The sequence below is a fragment of the Myotis daubentonii genome, chromosome 3 (genome assembly GCF_963259705.1).
Source record: "Myotis daubentonii chromosome 3, mMyoDau2.1, whole genome shotgun sequence".
NCBI lineage: Eukaryota > Metazoa > Chordata > Mammalia > Chiroptera > Vespertilionidae > Myotis > Myotis daubentonii.
The window spans coordinates 115,869,742-115,885,498 of NC_081842.1; the positions used below are offsets into that span (position 1 = coordinate 115,869,742).

Consider the following 15,757-nt stretch of genomic DNA (forward strand, 5'->3'; position numbering starts at 1 on the left):
GCATCAGAGCCTTTACACTTATTCCCTCTGTTGAACACTTAGCTCTGTCTCATCGTTTATATTGTCTAAACTCACATCCTTAAAGAGGCCTTCCTTGACCACCCAAACTAAAATAATATTCACCCTAGTTCCCAAGTCAGTCTCTATCATGTTACCATTTTTTTTCTCCGACTACAGTTATCATTATCTAAAATTCCCATTTATCACCTGTCTCTCTTCACTAGGATATAAGATTCATGAGGTCATATATTTTTCTTGACTGAATCTCCAGTGTCTAATGTCATACCGGGATCATAAGAGGCAAATTTATCTTATTGGATTGGTTGATTCACTGTAATTACTTCCACACAAACTAAATGTGTAGTAACATGAAGCTGGTCTCTATTAAATTTCTTCATGTTAAAAAACCATAGAACCACCTTCACTCTCCCAAAATAATCTAATAAGTGTTTTTTTGTTTTAATAATTAGTTTTAAGCAATTATTTTTACAAACTAAATAATTAGGAATTTTGTTTTAGTATTTTTGATTTCTCCTTTCTGGAAAATAATCTTATAATAGACTAGAGGCCCAGTGCACGAAATCCATGCACAGGTAGGGTCCCTAGGCCTGGCCGGTGATCAGGGCAAATCGGGGCCTTCTAGCTGCCAGCCAGGGCCTCCCTTCCCCAGCTGCCGGCTGCTGGCCAGGGCCTTCCTTCATTCCACACCACACCCTAGCGGTCAGTACATATCACAGCGAGCAATCAAACTCCTGGTCTCCCAGTTGAACTCCCGAGGGGACAATTTGCATATTAGGCTTTTGCAGGAAGCCACCGCTTGCCAATACTGTCACAAGAATGCACCAAGGAACTGAGAAGGCTGATGGACCTTGGGCATTAGCAGGGCTGATGCTAAGCACCTCGTCTGTTGAGATAGTGGTGGCTCAAGGCAATTCCCTAACCTGATAATCCTTTTACTGTTTACCAAAATTTACCTTTGATATGCCTGTGTTGCTAAAGGGCACATGTGTGTTCAAGTAAATAAATAGTGGACCAGGCCAGAGTCAGTGTCTCTCTTCAAGAAAGGTTCCACCTGCCCCACAATGTCTTCTAAATTCATATTTCTTGTATAGCATTTTCATTTGTGCATTGGCCCCTCCTCAGATCCTGAAGCCTGCAGCAAAGGTTGCGGCATCTGGCACTCCAGACAGGGATTGGAGGAGAAGATTCGCCTGAGCAAAAAACAAAGTGGAAATTCACTGGAAAGGTGTGAAGTTCACTGCACACAAAGCCCATGCCAGTATCGGAGTCGTGATCATAAGTGGATGAGGACTTTTTTAATCAGCCAGATTATGATGGGGAAGAATTCGAGTAAAAGGCAAAAACATCATTGTAAATTTTTAGTTTGCATGCTCAAGGATAAAGGAATTAATGTGTCAAAAGGTACTCTCTTAAATCAGGCTCATCAACTAGAGAAAATGGGGCTAACAGTCCTTTTACAAAAAGACTCTTTAATGCTTTGTCTGAAAATTACCATATGATGCCTTGGGACTGGCAGATTTTAGTTGAAACAACTTTAGATGCCAGTCAATGCTATGAAGAGCAGAATATGATGAGATCTGTAAACAACAGGCTAAGATCTGGGCCGCATTCTGGCTGTAAGTCTCAGGCAATGTAAAACATCTGAAAGATCCATCAAAAGAACTCTGATTTATTAAGTCTTGTCTATGTGTTATGCATGCTTGTCTGTTGATTATTGTTTTATCTGTCTTTGTTGTTTGGTTTAATTTGTTTATTGTTAGTCTATTAAGCATGCCTTTAATTTATCCTCATAGAAAAGAAACAGTAGATGGCCAGGCCATTACTAAATTTCCCCAGAGCAAACAGAATGTGGGGGTAGGGAGAGAGAATATGATCAGTACACGTGGCCAACAATACAGGCCCTGGGAAAATTCCCTAGACAAAGGGTGATAACTAAAAAAGGCCCAGCCCATCAACACTAATAAAAGAGAAAAATGGTAATTGGCGTACGAGCTACCCTTTTCATTGGCTAATCAGGGCTATATGCAAATTAACTGCCAACTAAGATTGGCAGTTAACTGCCAACAAGATGGTGGTTAATTTGCATATGTAGGCACAATGCAGGGAGGCGAAAGGGAAAGCAGGAAGAAGCCCCCTGACACTGACAGTGATCGGAAACCCAGGGGGGAGCTAAGAGCTGGGGGGCAGAGCAAAGGCGGCCCTGGGGCCGTCTTTGCCCTGCCCCCCAGCCATGATCAGAGAATCAGGCGCCTTTTCCGCCCTGGCCAGTGATAGCAGGAAGTAGGGGTGGAGCCAGTGATGGGAGCTGGGCACGGTCGAAGCTGGCAGTCCCAGGAGCTAGAGGCCCCTTGCCTGGGCCTAAAGCGAAGCCCACGAGAGGCATCCTGCAGGGGCAGGGGCGGAGCCCACGCAATCGCGGCGCCCCCCGCTGCCACTGCGGGTCCCCGCTGCCCGGGCCGTACGCCTAGGCCAGAGGCGTCAGGCCTGGGCAAGGGGCCGATCCTGCGATTGGAGGGTGATGGGGGTCAACGCCTGATGGCTCCCAGTATGTGAGAGGGGGCAGGCTGGGCTGAGGGACACTCCCCCCCCCCACATACCCAGTGCACGAATTTCGTGCACCGGGCCCCTAGTCCTATCTAATAAAAGACAAAAAGGGTAATTAACCGTACCTCCACTACACTTCCCATTGGCTAATCAGGGTGATATGCAAATTAAACACCAACAAAGATGGCGATTAATTTGCATATGTAGGCTCCAAGGGGTGGAGTGAATGAACCCAAAGGGCCCGAAGCCAAAGGGCCCGAAGCCAGCCGAGCAGCAGGCCTCACGGCCCCAGGATCAGCAGAGCGTGAGGCCTCACAGCCCGGGATCAGTGAAGCCTGATAGAAGCCCTGAGTGTTTATGCACCCTGGGGGTGCAGAGGTCCCGTCCTAGGCAGAGGCTGATGGCACAACTTCCGACTCCGAGAATCGGCCTGGGGGCTGGAAGGCAGCTCCTCTGACCTCAGTGCTGGAGTCCCGCCGCTCCACCAGGAGAGGAGCAGAGAAAGGCTGGATCCTCCCTCAGGGTGACCCGAAATCCCTACCCACACCAGGCAGGCCGCTGGGCCTGTGCGCGGAGGACTCACCTCCAAGCCCAGCCCATGGCCCTGCCGCAGCCATGGCACTCCTGAGTGCAGGGTGGCGGCGGGGCTGCCTTGAGTCCTGGGCTCCTTGCCTGCCTTGCACGGCTTCCTCCTGCTTCAGGGCCTCGCCCTCCGAGGCCTCCTCCTCCTCCCCAGCGCCCAGAGCAGTGGACCCACCGAGGGCCTCCCTGCTGGCCGAGGGGGTGAATGGAGCGGCTGGGACTCCTGGGTGAAGGGTCGCCCTAGGGAGGAGTCCCGACACCTCCACGCCCTGCTCCTGAAGCACTGCCCAGGCCCTGAGGAGCGCAGCGTGGCAGGCCTGGAGGGCAAGGGTGGGGGTGGGCACACATGCGCCTGGTACAGTGGGAGCCGCCCACCTTCCAGGGCCGCCTCCTGCTTCAGGGCCTTGCCCTCCTGGGTGCAGGCCCCAGCGGGTCGCGGGGTGGTGGCGGGGCGCAATGCGTCCTAGGCTCCTCACCTGCCTTCCGAGGCCTCCTCCTGCTTCAGGGCCTCGCCTTCTGCCGTCTCCTCCTCCCCAGCTCCCAGAGCAGCAGACCAACCGAGGGCGCTCCCTGCTGGCCGAGGGGGTGAATGGAGTGGCGGGGACTCCTGGGTGAAGGGTTGCCTTGGGGAGGAGTCCGGACACCTGCACACCCCGCTCCTGTTCAGCAACATCCGCGAGATTGTGCATCTGCACCGCGGGCTGTGGGCCAGCGTGATGGCGCCGAAGGTGGAGAAGGCGCTGCTGCAGCCTGGGACCTCCTCAAAGGCTTCAAGATGTTCGGCTCCCTCTTCAAGCCCTACATTTGGTATTGCATGAAGGAGGAGGGCTGCATGGAGTACATGCGCAGCCTGCTGCATGACAACGACCTCTTCCGGGCCTACGTGACGTGGGCTGAGAAGCACCAGCAGTGCCAGCAGCTGAAGCTGAGCGACAGGCTCGCCAAGCCCCATCAGCGGCTCACCAAGTACCCGCTGCTGCTCAAGTCGGTGCTGAGGAAGATGGACGAGCCGTGTGCCAAGGAGGCTATCATCACCATGATCAGCTCCGTGGAGCACTTCATCCACTACGTGAACGCGTGCATGCAGCAGCGACAGGTGGTGGAGGGTAGCAACAATGAGGTGGACAAGCTCCTGAAGGAATTTCTGCACCTGGACCTGGCCGTGTCCATCCCTGGTGCCTCCCCAAAGGAGACGCGTCAGCTGATGTTGGAGGGCAGCCTGAGGATGAAGGAGGGAAAGGACAGCAAGATGGATGTGTACTGCTTCCTCTTCACGGACCTGCTCTCAGTGACCAAGGCAGTGAAGAAGGCTGAGGGGACCAGGGTCATCAGGCCACCGCTGCTGGTGGACAAGATCGTGTGCCGGGAGCTGCGGGACCCTGGCTCCTTCCTCCTCATCTACCTGAACGAGTTCCACAGCGCCGTGGGGGCCTACATGTTCCAGGCCAGAGGGCAGGCTCTGTGCTGGGGATGGGTGGACTCCATTTACAATGCCCAGAACCAGTTGCAACAGCTGCATGCGCAGGAGCATACGGGCAGCCAGCAGCACCTGCAGAGCCTGGAGGAGGAGGAGGATGAGCAGAAGGAAGAGGAGGAAGACGAGAGGAGGGTGGGAAGAGTAGCACTTCCACCGCCAGCTCCCCCGCCATCCTGCGCAAAAGCAGCAACAGCCTGGACTCCCAGCACTGCGCCTCAGAGGGCTCCACAGAGACCCTGGCCATGGTGGTGCTGGAGCCTGGGGAGACACTCTCCTCTCCCGAGTTCGAGGGCGGCCCCAGTCGGAGGAGATGTCCCTCAGTACCACGAACTGCTGGCCCTGGGCCCCGGGACGGCCGCTCCTGCTCCATGGACTCCGCCTACGGCACCCTCTCCCCCACCTCCTTGCAAGACTTTGTGACCCCAGCCCCTGTGGTGGAGCCAGCGCACTGGCCCCTAGATTTACCACAGGCCCCTTCACCCCCGCTCTCGCCCCGACTCTGCTGCCGCACCCCTGTCCAGCTGCTGCCCCACCTGCCCCACCTGCTCAAGTCCAAATCTGAGGCCAGCCCCCTGCAGCTGCTGGCAGGGGCTGCCACCCAGGGGGCACCCCCAGCCGCAGCCTGTTGGAACTCTGCTTGGCTGCCACAGCCACCGGCACTAGGACTCGGGGCTCCCCTCACAAAGCTGGGACCCGCTGGAATTGCGGGGGCCACCAAGCCCTGGCAGTGGCTCCCAGCTATCAGAGATGGAGGGCAGGACCACTTGCCTGGCGGGGGAGCCCAAAGTGCCCACCAGGAGGAGCAGAGAGCTGCCCTCAGGGACCTCCCCCAGGGTCCAGCCTGAGCCGCCCCTGGGGATCTCTGCCCAGCACAGGAAGCTGACGCTGGCCCAGCTCTACCGAATCAGGACTACCCTGCTTGCTTAACTCCCAGGCCCTGAGCACAGCGTGGAGCAGCGCATGCCTGGAGGGTGCGGTGGGGGGCAGGAGCACCTGCGCCTGATGCAGCAGGACTTGCTGGGGAGCCACCCGCCTTCCCGGGCGGGCCTCAGGCCCAGCGGCCACCAGGCTCTCAGGGCTGCCCTGAAAGCCACACAAAGACAACCTGCTGCTGGAGGGCAGGCATGCGGTGCTCCGGGAAGATGCCGGAGGTAGGGAAGGAAGGTCATGGCAGGGAACAATTGCAAGCGGAGATCCCGAAGGTTCTGAAAGCAGAGGACCAGCTCCTTGCAGACCTGAATTCTGTGTGGGCCTTTTTCTGGGCCCTGTGGAAGTGGTGCGAGACACAGGAGGAGGTGATGGACCGGGGCTTCGCCCAAGGAAGACTCGGAGGAAGCAATGTGTGGACAGGGCCAGGCGGAGCAGGCAGGCCTGTACGGAGCCCACTGGAGCGCAGCCAGACCCCAAGGCGATCACCAAGACAGGCCCCAGGGAGAAGCGAGCAGATGCCACTCCACTCGCTGGAGAAGACCATTGAGCAGAAAACTAAAGAAACCGATTTTACATCATTTCCCAGGTGGAGAACAGTTGGCATGTAAGCCCCTGACCAGTGCCCAGCCTCTCCTCTGTCTGTCTATCTCACTCTTAGGTACCATGTTCTTTGTTCTCTCTTAACTGCAACTCATTTTTAAACTAGATTGCTTTTAAAAGAAGACTAAATAAAGTTTCCCTTAAGTTATTTAGGCGGTGCTGAGGCTGCTGAGGGCCAGATTACAGACACAAACACACAGGGGAGCCGGCACCCAGCAGCCCCAAGCCCCACTGAGGCGGTTTTGGGGCTGCTGGGGGCTTGATCGGAGACACAAACCAGCAGGCCCACTACTTTGGTGCTGGGGCTGCTGCGGGGAATCAGAGACACAAACCCGCAGGCCTGGTACCCAGCAGCCCCGGCACAGCAGACCCAAACCCTGCCATCATGGAGCTGGGGATGCTGGGGGCAGAATCAGAGACACAAACCTGCAGGCTCGGCACCCAGCAGCCCCAAGGCCCACCACCTTGGTGCTGGGGCTGCTGGGGCCCTGATCAAAGACACAGATCCGCAGCCCCAGCACCCAGCAGCCCCAAGCTCTGCCATCAAGGTGCTGGGGCTGCTGGGGTTATCAGAGACACAAACCCGCAGGCCCGGCACCCAGCAGACCCAAGGCCTAAGGAGCAGCAAGCTGAGCGGTAGGAAGCAGCAAGCAGGTGGGCGGTAAGGAAGGAGGGGTCCCAGACTGCAAGAGGGCACAGGCTGGGCTAAGGGACCGCCCCCCCCGCCACACCCATCCCCAGTGCACGAATTTCGTGCACCGGGCCTCTAGTTAATTACTAAATCTCTTAAAATTTAACTCAGCCTCTGTTTTTCTTTAGGAGATGGCAAAAATGACACACACAAAAAATATACAGGCTGTGTTTGGGAAACAAGATTAATGTTTCCATGATAAAGGGCAGTTCTTGAATAGTATTGGACCACATTCCAAGATGGCCTCCCATATCCCGGGGGCACTCCTGTTTTATAAAGAAAAATAAAATAAAATAATACTTTAACATGAAAGCCACTGAAAGCCAGTGAGTTATCTCTGTTACAGAATTTACCAAGGAAAATACCTTGGATAGTAATAATTGGCTTTAAAATCTCAAAGTTGCTAAGGCAAAATATACATAACTAAAATGAAGGGTATATGGTAAATCTTTTTCAGTGGTAATTATATATGACTAAACATAGTTTTCCAAAGTCTTTGGTAACTTAAAACTTTGGAGTTTGCAGAATTAAATAATAAAAATTATTAAATATCTAGATATTTTAAAATAAAAAGATACTGAAATATTAATCTGAGTTTGCCTCATATGAAAATTCTAAAGGATAGATTTGAATCTATTAATTGAATATGTCTTGTACTTTATTTGAAATATATGCTTAAAAATATGAATATATTACTAATCAGAAAAATGCTAAGTATTTAACTTGCCACCTGAGGCCTTTAAGAGTTAAAAGTTCGAATTAAGTTGGGAGAAATTATGGTTGTGATAGTAAACGCATGAAGTATAGAAATTCATTTTTGAAAAAAATAATTCTTGCGTTTTCTCTGAAAATTAGAAGTTCAAAATATATTATAGTCTTTATGTGTATGTGTGTCTGTCTACTATATGTGGTAAAATTTCAACCTAGGTATATAATATTTTATTGGCCTGATAAAAAAGGAGGATTATCCCTGACCGGTTTGGCTCAGTGGATAGAGCATCAGCCTGCAGACTGAAGGGTCCCAGGTTGGATTCCAGTCAAGGGCATGTACCTTGGTTGCAGGCACATCCCCAGTGGGGGGTGTGCAGGAGGCAGCTGATCGATGTTTCTCTCTCATTGATGTTTCTAACTCTCTATTCCTCTCCCTTCCTCTCTGTAAAAAAATCAATAAAATATATTTTTTAAAAAGGAGGATTAATTCTATGGTCTGAACCAAATTTTTAATATTAAAACCAGTTTAAATTTAATTGATATCTTTTAGAATGACAAAAAATGATAAAATAATCTTTGGGTTCTGTATATTTAATAGTCTTTCCAAGTTAAATTTCAAGACTTTAACCGAGAGATAGCTTTGGGACATTTCAAGGGCCCTGGAATGATTCAAGGATTTATTCTCTCTTCTTAAGAGAAATATTTTTGAACTAAATTAGGCCGATCTAATATACTTGAAATCATGTGAGAAGCTTTGTCAAATAAAAATTAATAACTGTGTTCTATTAATATACATACTAGAGGCCCAGTGCACGAAATTCGTGCAGCGGGGGGGGGGGGGGGAAGGGTGTCCCTCTGCCCGGCCTGCACCCTCTTGCAATCCGGGACCCCTCAGGTAGGGTCCCTAGGCCTGTCTAGTGATCAGGGCCTATTGAGGCTTTCCTTCCCCAGGATGCTGGCAGCTGGCCTCAACCCCACCACTACCACTGCTTGCCATCTGTGCAACACTGCCCCCCCACCCCTGCCACCTGTCACCTCCCTCTGTGGGCAACAGGCGTGGGGTGTGATCGCTTGGCTGGCCTGGGCCTCCCTCTGCAGGGTGATCACTGGCCAGCCCCGCACACCTGCCACAGCATCACTGGCCGGTGTCCTGGGCCTTCCTCTGCGGGGTGATCATGGGGTGATGGCATGGCCCCCTGCCCAATCGCATTGCACCCATCTTAGCTGGCCTGGCACCAGTGCGTGTCATAGTGTGGTCGTCTGGAAGGTCGTTTGGTCGATTTGCATATTACACTTTTATTATTATAGGTATTTTAAATGTTATAAAGGTTTTGGCCTCTAAGCTTAGCAGGACAAGGTTGCTGAATACTTCTTAAGCAAAACCAGAATATTCAGCAGTGAAATTTCAAAACAGGAAAACACATAATGCCTCAGACCCCCACCCAGCCCTGCTTTTCAGATTGGCTGGGGGGGAGGGGGGGGGAGTAGAGTGGCTCCTGTACTTCATGGGTCAAATACATAAGTTTGCTTACTTCACTTTTTCAATAAAGGTGCCTACTTTAATTACTTAATAAGTTAGCTTTTCACAATATAATCAAAGTCTCATATAAACTCATTTATATGTGAAGCCAATATTTTATGAGGAACTGGTTCTACTAAAGTCCAAACTAAAATTTGCATACATACGCAAATGAGCACTAGCCAAAAAGAATGCTGTTTAAAAGTAAATTTAAGCTTAAAAATAAGAAATTTTAAAATCTCTTCCACTACTATTTACCAAGTAAACTAAAAGTTATTATTCAAGCATTAAACCTCACCATTAATTCAAACATTAAATCTCACCATCATGGGGCTGGCCAGTGATCACCCTGCAGAGGGAGGCCCAGGCCAGCCAAGCGATCACACCCCACGCCTGTTGCCTCACCATAAGTAAAAAGAAAGTTACTTTTACTTGAAATGTGTGCATTGCAGTATTGGCCAGCATGTTTCTCCCCTACTTATTTTTCTGGAAGACACCAAGTTAGTTGTTCTGCTTAAAAGAAAGTCAAAATCTTTAATGTAGCAATTTATGGCAAGCCCACAGGAAAAGCAGACTTTAGCAATGCTTACCCAATTACAAAAGAAACTCCCTAAATGGGGCTTAGAGGTTGCTTTGGAAAAAATACAGAGGGAAATGCCCCTCAAATAGCTAGGAACTGTAATTAAAAATCAGTATATTAGGCCTCAAAAGGTAGAAATACAAAAGGATTGCCTTAAAACTTTAAATGACTTATAGAAATTATTAGGAAACATTAAGACCGTATCTAAAAATCTCTAAGGAAGAAATGACAAATTTATTCAATATACTTAGGGAATCCTAAGGAAGCTTTTATTAAGTATATGCAAAGACCTATAGAATCATTTTCTAATTTCATGGCTCACCTCACTCGAGCAGTGAGATGGCAAATACAGCATATAATAGCAGTTTGCAAACATCTAAAAAATATAAATGCCAAGTGGTTTGGGGCCATCTAGTAAATCCTATCTTTCCTAAACCAAGGACACTTAAAGAATAAATAATTTGCATTTTGCCTCCCTAAACAAAGGGTAAATAGTTTATGTCAATATACTCAAGGAGACTGATAGCAGAAAATCCAACTAGTGTCATTTGCTCTCCACACCCAAGAACAAATGAAGTTAGAAAATAAACCTTATTTCAGACTAATTTAAATTGGCAAATTGAAATAAGTGAATATTCAGGAGAAGTTACTTGTCACCTACTAAAAAACAAATCACTACAATTTTTATATTACACCCCTATTGTTTATACCAAAAAATACTAGACAGGAACCTATTCCTGGAGCATAAACTATTTTTACTGATGTTTTGTCTAATGGTAAAGCTGCTTATCGTGCAATGGATTCAGACTGAGTCATCCAGACTAGTCACACTTCTATACGAAGGACTGAATTAGAGGCTATCAAGGCTGCACTACAGAATTTCCAAGAGCCTCTTATTATTTCTGATTTTTGCCTTTGCTGCTGGCCTGGTAAACAAAATCGAGATTGCTCAATTAAAATGGCTCAGTGACCAAAGTCTATTTATATTATTTAAACAGGTACAGCAAATTGTACAGCAAAGACAATATCCCTTTTATATTACTCATATCAGGGCTCATACCACCCTGCCTGGTCCTTTAAGAAAAGGAAATGCATACTTTATTACAACAGGCACATTACGGGAATACCATCATTATAGAATGCCAACATCAGTGGCTATAATCCCAACTTGAAAAACAAAAAGGGAGAATAGTGATGCTGGAGAAATCTTCTGTAGTAGACTACACCAAGCCTTAATTATCTTAAATTTTTTCACTTGTAATGCTGATGGCAAGACACCTATGGCATTACATTGGTGTCAGAATAAACCAAAGGAAAATGGTTTGGTTAAATGAAAAAATCCTCAGTCTGGTTTATGGAAGGGTCCCAACCCTTTGTTAACCTTTGGTTGAGGATATGCTTGGGTATTTCCAGAAAATCCCTGCAGACAAACGACTACTCCAGCCACAGATAGCAGTAGCCCCAAGCAACATGTTGAAGATAAAGAATTGGGAGGAGAACAATACAGATGAGAAACAGTATGGAGATGACCTGGGGGATGGTAAAGAAGACAGTCCAGAACAAGAACCCTGAGAACACCTAAGAATGTTTTCCTGGCCATGCTAGCAGTCATCAGTTGTGCAATGGTACAGGGTGCCCTGGACAAAGCCAGAGAAGGTCAGACCTGCATTTTCATTGCCCACCATTTGTCCACCATCCAGAACTCGAATATCATTGCTGTCATGTCACAGGGGACGGTGATTGAGAAGGGGACCCATAAAGAACTGATGGCCCAGAAAGGAGCCTACTACGAACTAGTTCCTTAGATGCCTGGAAGCAATTTAAAAAGGTCATGAAAAAACTCAATCTTTTTCATTGGATCTCCCTACATCTGACTTTTTAGCATAACCACTATTGTCTGTCTCATTCTTGTGCTTATATGTTTATTTCTAGTCTGCAGATGTGGAATGAAGAGTCTTAAAAGGAATCAAGCCCTACAGACTGCACACACTTTTCAAGATTTATTAAGAAAACAAAAAGGGGGAGATGTTAGAGGCCACTGCTTGCCAATATTGTCACCAAGGAATGCAGAAGGCCGATGGACCTTGTGTGTTAGCAGGGCTGACACTAAGCACCTCGTCTGTTGAGATAGTGGTGGCTCAAGGCAATTCCCTAACCTGATAATCCTTTTACTGTTTACCAACCTTTATCCTTGATATGACAGTATGCATTGCTAAAGGAAAAATGTGTATTCAAGTAAATAAATAGTGGACCAGGCCAGAAGTCGGTGTCTCTCTTGAAAAAAGAGGCTCCACCTGGCTCATAATGCCTTCCAAATTCATATTTCTTGTATAGCATTTTCATTTGTGCATTGGCCCCTCCTTCAGATCCTAAATACTGCCACAAAGGTTGCGGCAGGCTTTTATATATATAATTTTCAGGGTTCTATATTTTGATTTAAATAAAATAAATACTGACACATTTGTACATACACAGAATTTTTATTAAATATACTTTGTGAGAAAAAGAACACCCTGGAGTGCTAAATTTCATGTAAATCAGATAACTTAGTAAATATATGGTGAAAAAAATCAAAAGGGGAAACATGATTTAAATAATCTCACAAAAGAGCAAGAACATATCTTAATCATCATATAGGGGGAAAAATCATCAAAATATAAAAGGAAAGGAAATCTCTCTTATAGAATAATATACTTGATAGTTCCACCTGTTCATAATTTCAGTTAAAAATTCTAAACACATGGTAAAAAGGGAAGTTAGACTTCTCATTCATACTGACATAAAGTGACAGTATTTTTGTTGCACAGCAGTTTCACTGGTACTGACAGTGGAAGATGAATAAAGCAGATTTCTGAATTCAACTGTTAATAAAGAATCTCTCCACTCCTAAAAATTCAGACAAAAATAGTTCTCAGACTTAGTTGTTCCTAAGTATCACAAGCATTCACCAAACACTGCCAACTTGTAGGAGGCTGCAGAAAAAAAACATGAAAATGCTCTATGTTAAAAAATACTTTGTGTTACTTTCTGCTAAAGAGATTCAGTAGGCATGTTCTAAATTATTTAGGGCTTCAGTAGAGATCAAAATTAGCATCTGTAACATGAAGCTAACATTATAGCATCAACATATCTTGAAATCCTCTAGCCAATGTTTGGCTCTAAATATCTGGAAGAAGTCAGTCACAAATTACCATATGCACATCAAAAATGAATATTTCTAAAAGAAATTTTCATGTACCAAATAGCTACAAACTGAAAAGTACACACAGTGGGGGCACAATAAATACTTATTGATTGGCTGACTTACCAATTATACATACCATTTAAGAAAACTTAGGTAATTCGGTGCAAAATATGTGCATACACACACATATTTCCCTAATAACATCCTGCCAACATATGTATGCTGCCTGTCATTACCAAACTAGCATATATAAAGTATGAATGGAGTTGAAATTAAGTTTTAAGTAAAAAGCTCTGGCTTCTTACCTAAGAGAATAAACTTTGGGATTTCTTCAGGAGTTAGTTCTCATATGTAAAAAAATTTAATGTTGCTAGAACAATACCTGTCACTTAAAAGTTTTTTGTTTGTTTTTTGTGGCAGCAATGGGATCACTTAAAAGTTTTAGACAATATAGAAATTTACAGAAAAGTTAAAGCTTAGACCACTGCACATAGAGGGAAAAAACAAAGTGATGAAACTGAATTATGACTTTTAATGTATTTATGATTAAAATTAACACAAATCAAAATACATTTCACAGGACTTGCAAAAAAAAATTTTGTATTGATCTTTCTGAACCATGAAAAAGAATAAATTAGTCTTGTTTTAATGAGACTTTCTGGAAATGAAAATAATTTAATCGCAAAATATCGGCTTGATGATGAACATATTCTATTATCAGTAAATACTAGTAAATTAATTGTGTTATCCAAAAAGGTCGACAAACTCTAGCTAGCATGAATAGGATATTGAATTCATTAATGAATTTTACAATTGTTTTGAGCATACAAGTAATCTTTGCTTTTAAACCTACTACATTTCAGAATTCTGTAAACTGTGAGGCATTCAATGTGTTAATGTGGCAGAAAATCATATTAAATGTTTATTTTATTCTGTTCAGTCCTTTTCCCATTAAGCATGCAAACACCGTCATGACCATCTTTGGTTTCACTTCTACGAGGTCGTCAGGTAAGGCATATATCCTGGCACCAATCTTTCGAGCAACTGAAATGGCGTATCTTTAAAAAACAAGAAAAATATCTTATTTGTTATCTACTGTGTTTTCACTTAATATACGTTAATAAAAGAATGAAATATTTTTTATAAGATTTAACTTTACAAAAAAGTTAAGGTTATGAGTAGTTAAATCATATTTTCTTTACAAGTTGTATTTAAAAATGTGAATTTTAAGGACATATTAACCTCACCTGTATGGATTTAAGAATTTAAAGAGCCACTATGTTCTAATACAAATAATAAAAGCTTACTTAGCATTGTTCAGCTTGTCTTCATCAGAAAAGTCTTCTCTCTTTACCATTTCTTGACGAACTGCATTTGGTGCAATGGCATCTATTAAATCTAGGACAGGTAAACTAGTGCTAATAGATTTGTCCTAGAGAATAAAGAATAGATGAAAATTCATATCAGACCAGAAGGTCATAACCACAAAACTAAAAGCAATTTATAAACTTTCTTTACACTCAACATTCAGCTTCTCTGCAACTGGCACACATCACAAATCATTGAAAATGCACTTTCCCTCCCATCTTTACAGAGCTTACAGTGTAGAGAGTTGTCATCTTCCTGAAGTTGTGGATGTGACAATTACTAAAGTATGCTAACTACAGTATTCATTCTGTAAAAAATAAACAACTTTTGAAAGGGAGTAGGAGATGAATTTCAAATAAATAGTTTTGCAAGTTCTAGTAATAATATATATTTTTAGACCATGAATTCCTAAGCCTTACTTAATTTTTTCAAAAAGAAAAATGATGCCCTAGCAGCCCATGGTCGGCAAACTGCGGCCTGCGAGCCACATGCGGCTCTTTGGCCCCTTGAGTGTGGCTCTTCCTAAGCCTTAGGAGTACCCTAATTAAGTTAATAACAATGTACCTACCTATATAGTTTAAGTTAAAAAAATTTGGCTCTCAAAAGAAATTTCAATCATTGTACTGTTGATATTTGTCTCTGTTGACTAATGAGTTTGCCGACCACTGCGCCAGTTTGGCTCAGACGATAAAGCGTCGGCCTGTGAACTGAAGGGTCCCAGATTCGATTCCAGTCAAGGGCACATGCCCGGGTTGTGGGCTCAATCCCTAGTGGGGGACTTGCAGGAGGCAGCCGATCCATGATTCTCTCTCATCATGGATGTTTTTGTCTCTCCCTCTTCCTTCCTCTCTAAAATCAATAAAAATATATTTAGAAAAAAAAAGAAAAGAAAAAAAAATGATAATGGAAAGGAACTAACATTTACAAAAGCATTTTTCTTGTTGTTTTACATGTTTAGCTTATTTAATCCTTCTAACAGTCTGGTATTCAAGAAATTATAATCTCTCTTTTAAAGATGAAGAATATAAAGTTCACAGAGCTCCTCCTGTGATTTTTCCACACAACCAGTACTAGTAAGTACAGAATCGCTATTTGAATCCATAACTGCCTCTCTCAAGATTCTCTTCATTGTTGACGTTACCTCCAAGACAAACTAAAAATGGATAACTAAGTTTTAGTGGCTACAGCACTGCAGTTGAAGTTAGAAATCCTGGTCTGAATTGATTTTACCACTTACCAATACAAATTATCTGTTCTGTCTCTCAGCTTGAATGGTGGCCACTGTTGTTTGCCTATCCAGAATCCATTCCTTACTACTTTCTTCATCCTAACAGAACTCACATTTTTGCTCTGTATCCATATCTCCCACACATGGACATGTGCTCCAAGGAAGGCTGATCCCATCCACAGTTCCAGGGGTGTCCTAAATTAGTCTCTAGACCATGCATTTTGAGGTTGGGATGATCAAATTACTCTTTCATGTATAAAGCAGACATATAATAATATCTATGTTCTTAAAATTTCATGGGGAAGGGGTGTTTAGGAAGAAA

The 15,757-nt window shown here is 45.0% G+C and overlaps 2 protein-coding genes across 4 annotated transcripts in view; one reads left to right on the top strand and one right to left on the bottom strand.

Annotated features, from left to right (window-relative positions):
• Window positions 1–1,334: 1,334 nt before the first annotated feature.
• LOC132231884 (pleckstrin homology domain-containing family G member 5-like) lies at window positions 1,335–6,324 on the top strand. Its single transcript, XM_059691670.1, is given in 7 exon segments — window positions 1,335–1,350; window positions 1,440–1,637; window positions 3,685–3,897; window positions 3,900–4,745; window positions 4,748–5,236; window positions 5,239–5,325; window positions 5,328–6,324. Coding segments are annotated over 7 exon segments (2,073 nt in total). The 3' UTR covers window positions 5,552–6,324.
• A 5,791-nt stretch (window positions 6,325–12,115) lies between these two features.
• Window positions 12,116–15,757, bottom strand: part of PLS1 (plastin 1) — a 128,412-nt gene continuing 124,770 nt past the window's right edge. For all 3 annotated transcript variants that reach the window (XM_059688263.1, XM_059688264.1, XM_059688262.1), the window contains 2 exons: window positions 14,147–14,271; window positions 12,116–13,897 (listed from right to left, as the gene is read on the bottom strand). In XM_059688263.1, coding sequence (XP_059544246.1) covers window positions 13,762–13,897; window positions 14,147–14,271 — 261 coding nt within the window. In that variant the 3' untranslated portion in view covers window positions 12,116–13,761. The remainder of the gene's footprint in view (window positions 13,898–14,146; window positions 14,272–15,757) is intronic.